This window comes from Leuciscus leuciscus, assembly GCF_965113295.1.
Source record: "Leuciscus leuciscus genome assembly, chromosome: 3".
NCBI classification, from domain to species: domain Eukaryota; kingdom Metazoa; phylum Chordata; class Actinopteri; order Cypriniformes; family Leuciscidae; genus Leuciscus; species Leuciscus leuciscus.
This window is the reverse complement of record NC_138727.1, coordinates 56,364,406-56,379,412: the sequence shown is the minus strand read 5'-3', so window position 1 is coordinate 56,379,412 and position 15,007 is coordinate 56,364,406. Positions and strand designations below refer to the sequence as shown.

General features: G+C 39.9%; 1 protein-coding gene across 1 annotated transcript in view; it reads left to right on the top strand.

Moving 5' to 3' along the window:
* Positions 1–4,858: 4,858 nt before the first annotated feature.
* LOC309495537 (uncharacterized protein) overlaps positions 4,859–15,007 on the top strand; it is a gene marked incomplete at its 5' end in the record, with an annotated part of 180,691 nt that continues 170,542 nt past the window's right edge. Inside the window, 2 exons of the mRNA XM_082165319.1 lie at positions 4,859–4,967; positions 11,837–12,139. Coding sequence (XP_082021445.1) covers positions 4,859–4,967; positions 11,837–12,139 — 412 coding nt within the window. The remainder of the gene's footprint in view (positions 4,968–11,836; positions 12,140–15,007) is intronic.

Genomic DNA, 15,007 nt, shown 5'->3' with positions numbered 1-15,007 from the left:
TATATATATATATATTCAAATGTGCATACCTATAGACTAAACACGTAATACGCATGTGCACACCATCAACATTTTCACAGATTTGCGTTTTTGAAGTCTACGTGGAGATGATAACTTTTTTTTTCACAATTATTCAATGCTTGCACCTTGGAAACTATTTCAAGGTTTGCGTTCTCGAGCCACCAGGCACTGTTGTTATGCAAATGAACAGGGCGGAAGTTAGATAATGAAACTAACTGAACACAATGGTGGCATATGCCCCACTTTGACTATCAAGGAGGACGAGGTGATGGTGAGAGGCAAACGACACTAAAGGATGGTGATGGCAGGATGACGATCTCCTGGTGGCGACGATGGTGGTTGGCCAGTAGCGGTTTTCATGTGACAAGAACCAACCAATCAGCTTCACCCTTTCCGTAACAGCATTGAAATCTCAGTCAACATGAAGGATGGGGGTGCACCCAAACACTACAGGTGTTTTTCTCTTCTCCGTAAATAAATCTTGTAGCAGAGCTATAGCAAGCGTTTTTCGGTGGTGGAAATCCATTAGCTACTAAATCTTCTTTGTCGTTGTCAGTGTATGGTTGCATAGCAACGACAGACGCCATGGGAAATTTGCACCGAATTTTACAATTAACAATAAAAGATAAGCTAATGTGCATTGTAAATGTCAGTAATTTATCTTTCTTGAGTGCCGACAGCCCATGGCGGAGTCGAAGGAGGGAGGAGCCAAAATGGTGGCTTTCGATATCTGGGGAACGACCAATGTCGTCGAGGCCGATGGATCCCTAGGCTCAGATCGACAGCCGATGGCGCTGAACAGAGTTGCAGGTTCTGGAGGCCTAGGCGATGAGCGATGGAGGTGGAGCCAGAGCACCCGAGGACTGGGGCGATGACGGTGTGACCGAGAACAGAGGCGTACCCGGTGGGAGGGAGGAACCCGCTCTAGCCGAAGGGGTGGAGGTTCCGCGCGTAGCGGACGGCCCGAAAGTCCATGGCGAAGGCAGTGTGACAATAGACCAAGGGGGAGCCGGTAGGATAGGGGTCTCTGGTGGAGCCGAAGGTGGGAGAAGCCAGGGCGTAGCCGACAGGCCGAGATGGAGCGAAGAGGTCGAAAGCGATAGGTCCTGGCAGGGCATCCCCAGAGACGGCGCAGGGGTGCAGACATCTAGTAGCGATGGGGCTGGAGGACTGGCTGAGCATTGTGGAAGCGGAGAGAAGAGATTTGCTAAAGCCACAGTCACAATGACACAGTCTATGCAGGTTAATGAAAATAAATGCTCCCAGTCCAAAAACAGTGGTTCTTCCAAACAAACTGACAGAATATTGTCCAGACAATTCTCATGGTCCAAAAAGGATTCAGGTACCGGGTGGGAACCGACAAGTCTCCATTGTCCATCAGCCAGTCCTCACGTTTCATTCCCTCAACCGCTGGTGTATCGGGCTCACACCCCTGGTCAGATTCACACTGAGACTCCACTACCGGGGCGATGGCAAGCTCTGCCCTCTTATCCACGGGCTCTTGCTCATTCATGGCGGCGAGTGGTGTTGCTCGATCTGCGGGGGGCTCTCTTGACTTTTACACGGTCGCTTGGGTTAAAATTACTGAAAACAAGACAAGTTGTGTGAAAAATGCAAGTGGTTGAACTTACCAACTTCTTCATTTGTTCTGACTGATCCTTTATTTGATTTTCAAGCCTTTCCAGATCAGATAAATCTGACAAAGGAAGGTTGAATGAACTGATGTCTGGAAATTCATCACTCTGCGACTGAGCACTGCTCTGTTTTTGCTGATTTTTAAGAACCATGACAAGTTGTTGCTTGATGACCTCTTGTGCTTTAAAAACTTCAGTCAGCAGGGCTGCAAAATACAAAAATAATAAATGAGCAAAAATTTACTTGAAGCTTGTTTTTTTTATATAGTATTTGGTAGGATAAAGAGTCAGTTAAATCTTAAATTTGCGCTAATAAAGTAAATATGGTAAATTTTGAATCATGTGTACTTTAAACTAATTTGTTTAGTTTGGTTTCTAAAAATAACTTGATCTAAAATAAAGTTAGCCTACTAATCACTGTTACAATTTAACATTGTGAATGTTCTAAAATAACAAGAGTCCGAGTCCAACAGCATATAAAGTAGTAAAAACCATACCTTTGCGATTGAAATCCAACGTCGAAATGTTGTCAAACTTTTGTGAAACTGAATCTCTTAGCGTGTACACCTTTATCGTCCATTCAATGACCGTCGTCCAGTCAGTATAGGCTACGGAAATACGTCATTCATTATGCAAGATTTGAAATTTGCCGCGCATTGTTCGAGCTCAGCTAAATGCTATAGGCTAGGCTATTTGAATATGGCATTTACCCAGTTACTTTTAAAACTGCTTTTAAAAACCAACATGACAACATTATCTGCATATGGCCATTGGATTGGAACAATTTTAAAAACAAATTTTAAAAGAACTGTACTGTTTGTATGGTATTAATGAGCACATGCTATCACTTAGGTGATTTAGGTGGTAGGAGAATTTCTATCCAAGTAAGTTGCGCTAGCAGCTGTATGTGGTTAGCTATGCAGTCTCACGCGTGCTGTTAACTTAGTCCCTTACTAGAAAATAAAAGCGCATCGATGCTTACCCATTTTTTCTTAGATGATCCCATTTTTGTATGTCTTGCTAAATAATCCATTGTTTTTTTCATAAAAACTGCAAAAAACATGGTGATCACCACAGGTACAATGAGACCCCTCCCACTGCTGTGCGAGGGATGATGTCATCTGAGTGTGCATACATGTTTAAAATACATGTAAATAATGATCTGCATGCTTCATTACAAAAGAAAATCATTTTGCTATGGTTATAAATATTAAAGAATGCTGTGCAAAACGACACTATATTATTATTATTATAGTTTAATTTAAGTTTTACCACAGATATTTTGTTTTGGACAAGTTCACGATATTCGACGAGTAGTTAGCACATTTATCAGATACGTTCAGGAATTTATGTCAATTTTTAAATAATTTTTATGTTAATTATTGCTTCATTAAAACCATCCTTGATTGAACTTAAGCCGAGGCATTTCCAGAAGTGGGCCGGATCTCTACAGCCAGATATGGTGAACATGAATCGGCCCAGTGCTTTACAGCCATAACAAAAATGCATGTTGAGCTGCAGATATTTTGTTTTGGACAAGTTCACGATATTCGATGAGTAGATAGCACATTTATCAGATACGTTCAGGAATTTATGTCAATTTTAAAATAATTTTTATGTTAATTATTGCTTCATTAAAACCATCCTTGACTGAACTTAAGCCGAGGCATTTCCAGAAGTGGGCCGGATCTCTACAGCCAGATATGGTGAACATGAATCGGCCCAGTGCTTTACAGCCATAACAAAAATGCATGTTGAGCTGCAGATATTTTGTTTTGGACAAGTTCACGATATTCGATGAGTAGATAGCACATTTATCAGATACGTTCAGGAATGCATGTGCCAGAGTGAGCTGAGGGCCACACTCGGCCCGGTTAACACACGCCGATGCCGAGTCTGAGCCGCAGGCGCCGCGGGGTAGCCGAGCTAGGGCCGATTACTACTTTCTATCTGGGAAACACTGATCTCCATGATGGTGACCTCAAACTAAACATTTTCAATAAGACATCAACATCTAAACCTCTGTTAATTCTCAATAAGATCTTCTGTAGACGTGTCAGAAATAAAGTCAGTCTGGTTAGTAATAAGTGAAGCTGGTAATGCTGTTTGTGGAGTTGTTTAATCAGATCTTCAGAGAGTTAATGTCTTTGATCTTCAGTTCATCTAAGGCTGTTTCTGAATTAAGTTGTAGTTTGTGTTCTTATTACTCTTTCTTTCAGTGTTTGCTCACAGCAGGTGTTTGAATGATTGAAAGAATGTTTCAGGAACATCATACAAACCTTTACATAACATTCTAGTAACATTCAGGAAACATTTTTATGTTCTTGAAATGTTACAAATCAACATTCCTATAATGTTTTTATAGTGTTCAAAATTAAGTTGAAAGAACGTTTGAGGAACATTATACCTTTTAAAACACGTTCCTCTAACGTCAAGAAAACTGGACATTTTTCACGTTCCCAGAACCAACACTGAATATTTGGAGAACGTTCTTATAACAAAATTCTGTTAGCTGGTTGTTTATTGGTCTATGGCTATATTTGCTCCAGTCCAGCAGGGGCAGCAGAGAGCAGGTTTATCAGACTGAAGTGATCAGAGAGGAACAAAAACATCAGATTCAGGCACTTTCTGCATCATCAATACAAAGGTCCAGTTTGGCTTGTTTAATGGTGTTTGAGTTTATTTGAGTGCTCACAGATTCCTCTGGTTGACTTTTGAAGCTGATAACATGTGGTTGAATGTACAATACACAGACACAGTAGTATGAGTCTGCAAGGAGTTTTTTTTTTAAATTTGGACTGCAAGTCTTTATTCTTGTTGAAGGCCAGTGTGAAATGAAATCACTTCCTGTTTAGAGTTGGCAGCATAGAACACACACACACACACACACACACACACACACACACACACAACCCTACTCATACTGAAGATCACAGCTCATATGTGTAGACATACTGTCCGACATACCGTAAGAGCAAATTATGAAATAAAAAATATTGAATGCAGAGATATTAAGAACACAACTGGAGCTTGAACACAGAGTAACTGTCAGGATAAAGGAAAATATGAAAAGTGCAGCAAGCAGAAAAAAGGCCAGTGTGAAATTAAATCACTTCCTGTTTAGGGTTAGCACTATTCTAAAAACACTCATCACTCTAAAGACCAGAGCTCATCTGTGGAGATGTACTGTCAGACACAGAGTAATGGATCCAGAGAACATTTATGAAAATGTTGAACGCAGAGATATTGAGGACACATTCGGACCTCGAACACAGAATCACAGCCAGGATGAAGGAAAAGATGAAAAGCGCAGTAAGCAGAAAACTACTTTAAAGCAGAGATGATGTCGCAGATGATGTTGTTAAAGGTGTCACTAAAGTTTGAGGAAATGAGAACTGTTGTGACACTGTCACATTAATTTAAGTGTTCCTTTGAAATAGTAACTTTTATGGTTGCTCAGAACATATTACATTTGTTATATATAATGTTTATGTATGATGAATGATACTTGTATGTACTCCTGTGTAATATACTTAGTTTCCACTGTGTATTTTGGTAAGAATGGGGGATGTCTCTTTAAGGCCTCGGCCGCCCTTAATTTCTATCGAGGCGCACCCAAGCTTACTTAGGGGTGTGGAGAGAATCAGCAAGGAGGGTGTGTTTTGAATACATGGTGCCAGTATTGTTTGCTGCAGCTATAGAGATTTAAAGCTTGTTCCTTATGGTTTGATTTTTTTTTAAACGACACGTTAAGAGACAGCTTTAATGTGGGAGAGAAAGACAGAAAATTATTCAACCACCTGGACTGTTTATTCGTGTACGCGTCTCCGGCAAGAGGAAGTGCCCGGACCCAAACTTTCAAACTGTGTGGGTTAACATCAAGCGGGAAGGAAGTCGACCGTAAGTTGAAGCCGGCCGCGTGCCACCATCTTGTAGCAGAACTTCACTTGCGTTAGCATTCCATTGACTCCCAATCATTTTGGCGTCACTTTGACAGCAAATAACTTTACATCTGAGGCGTTTGAAGACTCCATTTGTCCATTATTTATTTCTAAAGAAACACGACAATGTATAAAATGCTCCATTACCTTGTAGCTTATGTTATGGCCCCATAGAAGCAGTTTTTGTAAAAGTAGGCTAACGATTGCGTCATAACCACGCGACTCTCTGTCGCACAGTAGAGAGATTACCGTATGGACGGGAGGAGAAGCTCGCAGGCAATCGGGGGGACGTGGAGGCAAAATGACAAAATAATTAATCAGAATACTTAGCAAAAGTTTCTCCTGCTCCTAGCTCATGGACACCTCCTACTCACACTCTCCGTCTCCGCAAGTTTCGGAAGGGAATGATTCAGATTTCTCATGCCACAGCCACTTGAAGACAGACGGGTTGCTCACGTCACATCTACGTCGCCAAGCTCTGTTTGAGTCGGTTTGAGTCTGCGCGTCAGGAACGGAAGTCCTAAAAAATCGCTAAAAATGGGCTTCACTTGTCTCAATTGAGTTCCAATGAGATGGCTCTGTCCACTTCTTATACTGTCTGTGGTTAACATTGCCCGACGATCAGCTTCATTTTTGTATTTTTTGGTGTGGTATACCACTGGATCAACGCTCTATTTTTTCCTTTTTTTGTTGTGGATTACGTTTTTTCGTTACGTTCCGAACAGAGGATTATTCTCACGGACTAACTGTTTCCTGGTTGGAAAGACTGTAGTGCGCTCCTGATCCAGCCTGGAAGTTTTCTTTTAGTTTGAACTGTTAGGTTAAACTTTGTGGACTGGGACAAAAAAGGGGAAATTGTGGGGTTGCACGGGATAATTGATGCCTTTATAATATACCTCGCTAAGCGCGTCATTCAATTGAATTGTTTGATGCGTCTTTTGTTAAATGGTGTTCAGCGCCGTCTGTATATTTGTTAGTGCTGTGTGCCTTATTAACTCTTACACCTGCTCTTATGCATATTTATCTGTTTGAGAAAGCATTGAGTATGTGACATTATTGAAGTTTTGTGATATTTGTGATTATTGCTTTCATTCCAAAGATCCCCTTGTGCGTTTATAGTAACACAGCTTTTTAAAAAGAACATTAAAGCTGCAGTTGGTAACTTCTGTAAAAATTTATTTTTTACATATTTGTTAAAACTGTCATTATGTCCTGACAGTAGAATATGAGACAGATAATCTGTGAAAAAATCAAGCTCCCTAGGCTCCTCCCAGTGGTCCTATTGCCATTTGCAGAAATACACCGCTCCCGGTAAGAAACAACCAATCAGAGCCAGGAGGAGTGTCTTAGCAGTGTCAATCATGCTTGTGTACGCGCTGATCACCCCCCTCTCTCGCACAGCGCGTACCGTCGTTCAAAATCAAGATAGCCGGTGTGCCGCGCAGCTGTGCTAATGGCGGACAAACAACCAAAACTGCCAATTTCTCGAGTGGCACCAGCTCATGCAACAAAGACAGGTAAACGGAAAAAGACCGATGACGATAAACAAGCGCGTCGGAGCCCATTGACTCAGTGTCAAAACTCTAGCCGCATAGCATACAGATAAAATGTCACACACTGTGCAAAGCAACAATAGAAACCTGCTAATTCACTGGCTTGTCATGTTCGTTCGTTCGTTCGTTCGTTTATTTATTTATATAGCACCTTACAGACTACCACCGTAGTTCCAAAGTGCTGTACATTGCAATAAGACCAATAGGACAGGAAAAACAAGACATACAACATCCATGTACAAAAATACTAAAAAGCCAAAGAATACAGATAAGGTTTTAAACGGCCCTTAAAAACATTCAGATTCAAGGAGGATCTAACGTCCAGTGGTAGATTATTCCACAATCTAGGACCAGCAACGGTGAAAGCACGGTCACCTTTCATTTTAAGACGCGCCCGGGGAATCGTTAAGAGAAACTTGTTTGCTGATCTTAGTCTTACACCTGCGCTATAGGGCTTGATGAGCTCAGCCAAGTATTCTGGCGCCATTCCGTGTAGTGCTTTAAAAACATATATCAAGATCTTATACTGTATCCTAAATTGTATTGGAAGCCAACCTAACGCAGATAGAAGGGGGGTAACATGGTCTGTTTTCCCAGCATTCATCAACAGCCTTGCAGCAGCATTTTGTACAAGCTGCAAACGGGCAATGTGCGTTTGACAGGTCCCAACATAAAGTGCACTACAATAATCTAGGCGTGAAAAAATATACGCGTGGACAACTTTTTCCAGATCACTGGCTGAGAGAATTGGCTTCAGTTTTACTATTGCTCTTAAATAAAAGAAGCAGTTGCGTACTACTGTCTTTATCTGTCGATCAAAAATTAAGGATGAATCAAAAATGACTCCCAAGTTCTTTACCTGATCCTGCAAATATCCCTTCCACGGGCCCAATTGATCAATTAACATTTGGCTACCAGCTGTGCGACCAAAAATGATAATTTCTGTTTTGCTTTCATTCAATTGGACGAGATTTTCAGCCATCCACAGCTTTACTTCCTCCAGACATTTAAGAAGAATGGCATTTGAATCCCTACCACCGGATCTCAAAGGCACATAGACTTGAGTGTCATCTGCATACAGATGGTAAGAGATGCCAAACTTCTTAAAAATCATTCCCAGCGGGAGCATATACAGTGAAAACAGTGTGGGACCTAAAATGGACCCTTGTGGGACCCCACAGCAAATGGGTGACGGTGCGGAGTAGTTATTACCAATCTTCACTAAAAAGGATCTACAATACAAATAAGAGGCAAACCATTTTAGGACCATCCCCTGAATACCAACGAACTGCTTTAAACGAGTCAGAAGGATCCGGTGATCAATGGTGTCGAAAGCTGCTGACAAGTCCAATAAAATTAATGCTGCATGATTACCTGCATCTGTAATTAAAAATAGATCATTAACAACCCTTAAAAGGGCTGATTCTGTACTATGACCACCCCTAAAGCCAGATTGAAATTTATCCAAGATATTATTCTTTGTTAGGAAAGTAGATATTTGTTTAAGCACAACTTTTTCAAGTACCTTGGACAAGCCAGGCAATTTTGAAATCGGCCGATAGTTTTTTAGATCATAAGGATCCAGGTTTGTTTTTTTAAGATAGGGCTCAACAATAGCTTGCTTAAGGCAAAGCGGTACGATGCCATTCTGTAAACTACTATTAATAATAGATAAAATACTTGGGCTAACTATATCGACACCTTCCTTAAGAAAGGACAGTGCAACTGCATCAGAGGGACAAAACGATCGCTTTAAGTGAAGAATGACATTTCTAATATCAGAAATTGATACTAGTTCAAACTGACTAAAAGAAACCATCTCAGTTAAATCTGATAACACTGGATTAGCAACCATGGATGAAAAATTTCCCTTGATGCCATTTATTTTCTCGACAAAAAATTTCAAGAAAGAATCACACGTCGCCGATGCTACAGTAAGGCTAGATTTTGTACTTGGACAGATCAGTCTATTGAGAACAGCAAAAAGTTCACGTGGTGGATTTTTAGCAATCACATCAGACAAGTAGCATGCTCTAGAATCATTCACAGCTTTTTGGTATTTTGTCAGGCTTTCCCTTAACATTTGTAAGGACACCTGCAACCTATCTTTCCTCCACCTCCTTTCTGTTCTTCTACATTCCCGCCTAAGAGCCCGAGTCTGTTCATTTAACCAAGGTTGTGTTTTGTTTTTTCTTTCCTTTGTTTTATATGGAGCAATAGAGTCCATGATATTCATACAGACAGAATTAAACTTTGTAGTCAACTCATCTGGATCGACAGAGGGGGGTGCTGACTCGATACAAGGGATTTGTGGAGCGGCAATAAAATGATTTAAAAATTCTGATACTGTAAGTGGGGTGAGTACACGGGTATATACCACCGACATAGGAGCAGAAGGACATACACTTGTAAGCTTCGCATTAAATACCACTGGACAATGATCAGAAAAACTATGTGGAATAATATTAAGATCGCAGATCGAAATTCCTAAAGACAGAACAAGATCGAGAGAATGACCAAGTTCATGTGTGCCACTCCTAACAGATTGAGTCAAATTAAAAGAGTCCAACATTCCTAGGAATTCGGCAACCATAGGTTTTCCTGGGCAGCAAACATGAACATTAAAATCACCAACAATTAAGATTGCATCAGACAATAGTACAATGTGGGACAAAAAGTCTGAGAAATCCTCAATGAAGTCTTTGTGATATTTAGGTGCACGATAAACATTTACACAGAGCACCGGATTTTTATAGTCCAACATCATCAATTGGGCTTCGAAACTCTGATAGTTCCTAAAAGGTAATAAACGACATTTAAAACGTTTGTTAAAAATAATGGCAAGGCCACCGCCTCGCCCAGAGTTTCTAGGAGACGTGAAAAAATCACAGTCAGCCGGAGTTGCTTCCATAATAGGGGTGAGATCAACAGCATTCATCCATGTCTCAACAATAAATAAAAAATCCAAGTCGTTGTGTATATAAAAATCATTTAAAATGAATGATTTGTTTGCAAGGGATCTGGCATTGACTAATGCCGTCCTTACCAGAGTACTCCCAGTCGGTACATCCGCGCCCCCACACTCTTTTATCTTCTGCACGTAGCACAAATTACCGTGATTTATACCTTTCCTGATGTGGTACGACCGCTTTGATACAAAAGGTCTGGGCACGGACAGCAGCACCACTGGACAGGCAGCGCGAAGGCACGGGAATCGCAAATCCCGCGTCCTCAAGGAAAAAACATTCCACGCTTTCTTTGCTTTCTCCGCCGCACCCGCTCTGCAGCCACGCTTCCTTCTGCGTTTTTTTCTTTTCCTATCACTGGCATTCCCCATCGGCCGAATTATCTCCGTGGGTAGGGTTCTCACAAGCCAGGGATGAAAACAAGATTGTCCAGCGCCAGAAAGGTCGAATACAGATGAACGGATATTAAATAGTGCTTGACGATCGTAAGTCCATAGAGTTTGGCCATATTGAGGAAGTAAACACAGCACAAAAAGTGATAACAATAAAACAAACTGAGCAAGACGAGCAGCCAACACACCACCGGGCGCCATCTTGAACTCAAATATAGTGTTAGTATTGTTGGCTGTGTTGCTGATGTTGCTGAAATAATGTACTAGCAAACCTTATTTAGCATTACACATCGCTAGAATAATTACTTAGATACTGTAACGTTACCATTATTATCTTGCTAGCTATTTATAACTTATAGAAAGAGTGCAACGTTATGAAGTTACATTACATGTATTGCAAAAGACGTAATGATTTGAGGACCAAGTTTGTAGTCAAAGTATGGGCAGGCCATAGTCAATGTAAAGCATATTGTTGATGTTTCGTCCCTACCAGTGAATGTGCGATAACTGTTTATCCGCCGTCATCAGTGTCCCTGCATGTTTACTAGCCTGCGCGTTCATGGCAGGCTCCGCTGTGGAGGGAGGGCTGTAGTGCAGCAGAGAGTAAGGGGGAGTGACCTGTAAGCTGTGCTTGTTCAAATATGCTAGCTTGATAGTGAGTACTAAAATACAACTTATTTGTTTATATTCATAATGATAAAGTTAGATTTTTTTATTACATGTGATTCTGACATGATGTCACTGCATGCACTGCGCTCCTCTCCGCTCGTCTCAGGTAAATAATGCGTCTTCCAGCTCAGCGGTCGGAGTCGCGCGTTCATGTGTTTTGGGGGCGTGGCTTTGGAAGGAGCCCAGAAGGGAGGGGGTGGAGTGAATGGAAATAATGAGCTGTCTTTAAAACAGTCGTGAGAGGTCTACAGACACTCGATTTTTATACTTTCTTTTTCAGATTACTTACATTTTAATTATGTATTGATATATAAATAAAGTTTAAACAAATTTGGAAAAGAAGTTTTTTAGACAATTCCTACCTACCCAACCTTTAATTGGTGGACATACCATTTCAAATACTTTTCTAAGAACAGTATGTTAGTGTTTCTGATTTTATATTCAACATATTATTTTATTAAATTATTTAAATATACTTTTTCAACATTCTTTGGATATTTGATCAGTTGGTAATGTTTGTCTTATAAAATAATATACTGTAAAACCTCTATCTACAGCATTATCTAAAGACAAGGGTAGATTACCTAAAAAGGTTGATTTGAAACATATTTTCTAATAATATGAAGGGTATTCACTGATATGTGTGTCTCTGTTTGTCAGGAGGACGCAGGTGTTTGGTGTTGATGACAGTGTGTCTCGGGCTCATTTGTGTTCTTCTGCTGGTCTTCATCACACTTCAGCACATCACCATCACAGCAGAGAGAGACCTGTTAAAGAGTTACAAGAACACAGTTGAAGAGTTCAATCACACTATCATCAGCTTACAGGACAATTACACTGATCTAATGACTGAAAAAGACCAACTGAAGAACAACTTCAATTCTTTGAGTCAGAAGAAACTGGAGTTAGAAAGCAAAGTCACAGATTTGAGTGAAAAACTGAAGAAAGAAACATCTAAACAAGGTCAGTGTGAATCTATGAAAGCCTGTTTCTGCCACAGCTGAGTAAAATGTAATGAGTAATATGATTCTGAAAGAACGTTTTTCAGAATTTTGACTTAGTATGGCATTATATTAAGAAGGTTCCACATAAAAGTAGGGGAGAGAAGGGCACAACCTAACACTTTTTTTTCCCGGCTTTCCACTTTGGGGTTCAGAGTGTCTTTTTTTCCACACATTTCCAATATTTTCACACATCTGGTCCAAATATTTGGTTTTCTTTCATTAATACAATGTATATTTTTTTATTATTTATTTACCCTGAAAAAAAAAAAAAAAAAAAATCTAAGTGAAATGTGACAACATGCCCCAATGAACATATTGCAAAACAACTATACAGCAGAGTTCAAATCAATGTGAAATCAAATCAAAGCAATTTAAATAATTACGAAATTGATGCATAATTTAAGTAATGAGTTCAGTCCTTGTGATAGAAAGATTGCTTCCTCTTAACTCTTAAGAGATCTGTTTGAGAAAAATGGCCGGCGGTCCCGGCTCATGGTCTAAAAGGGTTGTCCTTATTCTCTTAATGAGTAATGGGTGTTTTGGGCGTAACTTGAAATAAACCAACCAGAGTCTCATCCCCCATTCCTTTTAAATGCCAGTTGCGCTCGCACCATGGTGGATTCGCTATTTACATGAAGGAATTCAATTACATTGAAGGAAAACAGCGCAAACGGATCTGCTTGTGCGCGAGGATAAAGCTGTGTGTGTGTGTGTGTGTGTGTGTGTGTGTGAGAGAGAGGTTAAAGCGTGCGAGCAGACCATCTATGGGACAAGCCGGACTCCACCATATCTTTATGTACACAATAATAATCTTTTACATTGTAATCCTTTAATTTTTCATATTTAAAAATGTTTGTGTGATGCTGCGCATCCCTGTGTGTTTAATAAGCAGAGTGTACGAGCGTTGTGGATCTGCCTATAGGCGCACATTACTAACGCGCACTTTAAATAACAAAAAATATATATATTGCGCAATTGACTTTAAAGGGCACCTATTATGACTCTTTTCACAAGATGTAAAATAAGTCTCTGATGTCCCCAGAGTATGTATGTGACGTTTTAGCCACAGATATTTTTTTACAGCATGTTTAAATTGTCATTTTTTGGGGCTCAGAAAAACGCGCTGTTTTAGTGTGTATCCCTTTAAATGCAAATTAACTGCTGCTGCCGGCCCAGGGGGCGGAGCCTCACGAGCTAGCGCTCAGAGCCAGGACAATCTCATCTGATAATATCAGAACAGAAACTCTCAGTAGTGGTCAGTGTTACCAACTTAGCAATTTTGTTGCTAGATTTAGCAACTTTTCAGACTACCCTAGCAACTTTTTTTTCAAAAAGCACCTAGCAACAAATTTAGCAATTTTTTTAGTTTATTTGGCAACTTTTAGCAACTTTTGGAAAGTGACTCTAATCCAAACAACACTCGCAAGGGCGTGGTGAGCTGGTAAGGGCACCACAACTTCCAATAGGAAATTTGAACTGCAGTAGTCACCGTTCTACCTGAAGAGGTTGAACAGCCTTTTTACAGCATATATTGTAGAATTAAAACACTTTATACCCAAATGTCAAATAAATTACTTGAATAAATGAACAGCATTAATAAAGCCCCAGTCTTACAGATCATTAACTAAAAATAGTTGTTTTAGGTCTTCTTTTTTTTAAAGGTGGGGTATGTGATTTGCAAAACGGCTGGCAGATTTTGAAAATACACAACTCAAATGGTCCTACCTTCTTTCCTTTGACTCCACCCATTCGAAGAGCATGGACATGGATGGGGGGAGGGGGGTATGGTACGACCGTTTGATTGACGCACTTACTGTCCAATGATTCTAGGTGGTCTTGGAAATGATTGGCTGGAGTTTTTCGAGTCTTGCCCGTTCCACAGATGAGTAAATTGCTTAATTTTCATGTCAGTGCTTCTAACTCAGTGGCTGTAAGTGGGTTAGGGATAGGATTTCAAGTGATTTTGAAAAAATGGCCAAAAAAGAGAATTACATACCCCACCTTTAACTAAAAAAAGTTGGTTTAGGGTTTAGTTACTGGGTAACTAAACCAACTTTTTTTAGTTAAAATTTTTTTTATATATATATATATATATATATAATTTATTTAACAAACAATAATATCTACGTATTACATAATGGCGTAGTTTTGCGTTGCGATTACGTAATGACGTCATAACGCAATGACGTCACAACGTCATTTAGCAACTTTTAGCAACAAATCGATCTGCCTTTAGCAACTTCCCCTGAAAATTAGTTGGCAACACTGGTAGTGGTGTTCATTTCTCGGACAATAATGCCCACAGAGCCAGAGAATATATGCTGTATGGAGATAGAACAGGTATAGTTTAGTTTAATTATGGTTATAATTTACTTGCCATCTGCTTTTATCTACTATTAATACAAGCCTGCTGTAGCAAACCCTGTCCGAATGATGACCAAAATATACTGATGAGTTCAATGAAGTTTATTGTACATCACACAAAAGATGAAGCAATAGTTTTACTCCAGAGAATCACAGTAAGAGCTGAATAAACACAGTATAAGAAGTGAGCATTAAAGTCTTATCCACACAGCAAAATCACAGTTAAATTAACTCTGCTCAGAGAACATTTGGTCCTTCTCTACAGAGAGTTAAAATAACTCTGAAACAGAGTTAAAGTTAATGAGATACTTAAGTGATTAATTAAGTGATGATTTGGCATTAATGATGAACATCTGCTGTCAACAAGCATAATCACTGAAGGAAAGAGAAACAAGAACAGAAAAAAAGAGAAACACAAGAACTACAACTGACTTCAGACACAGTCTTAGATGAAATCAACTGA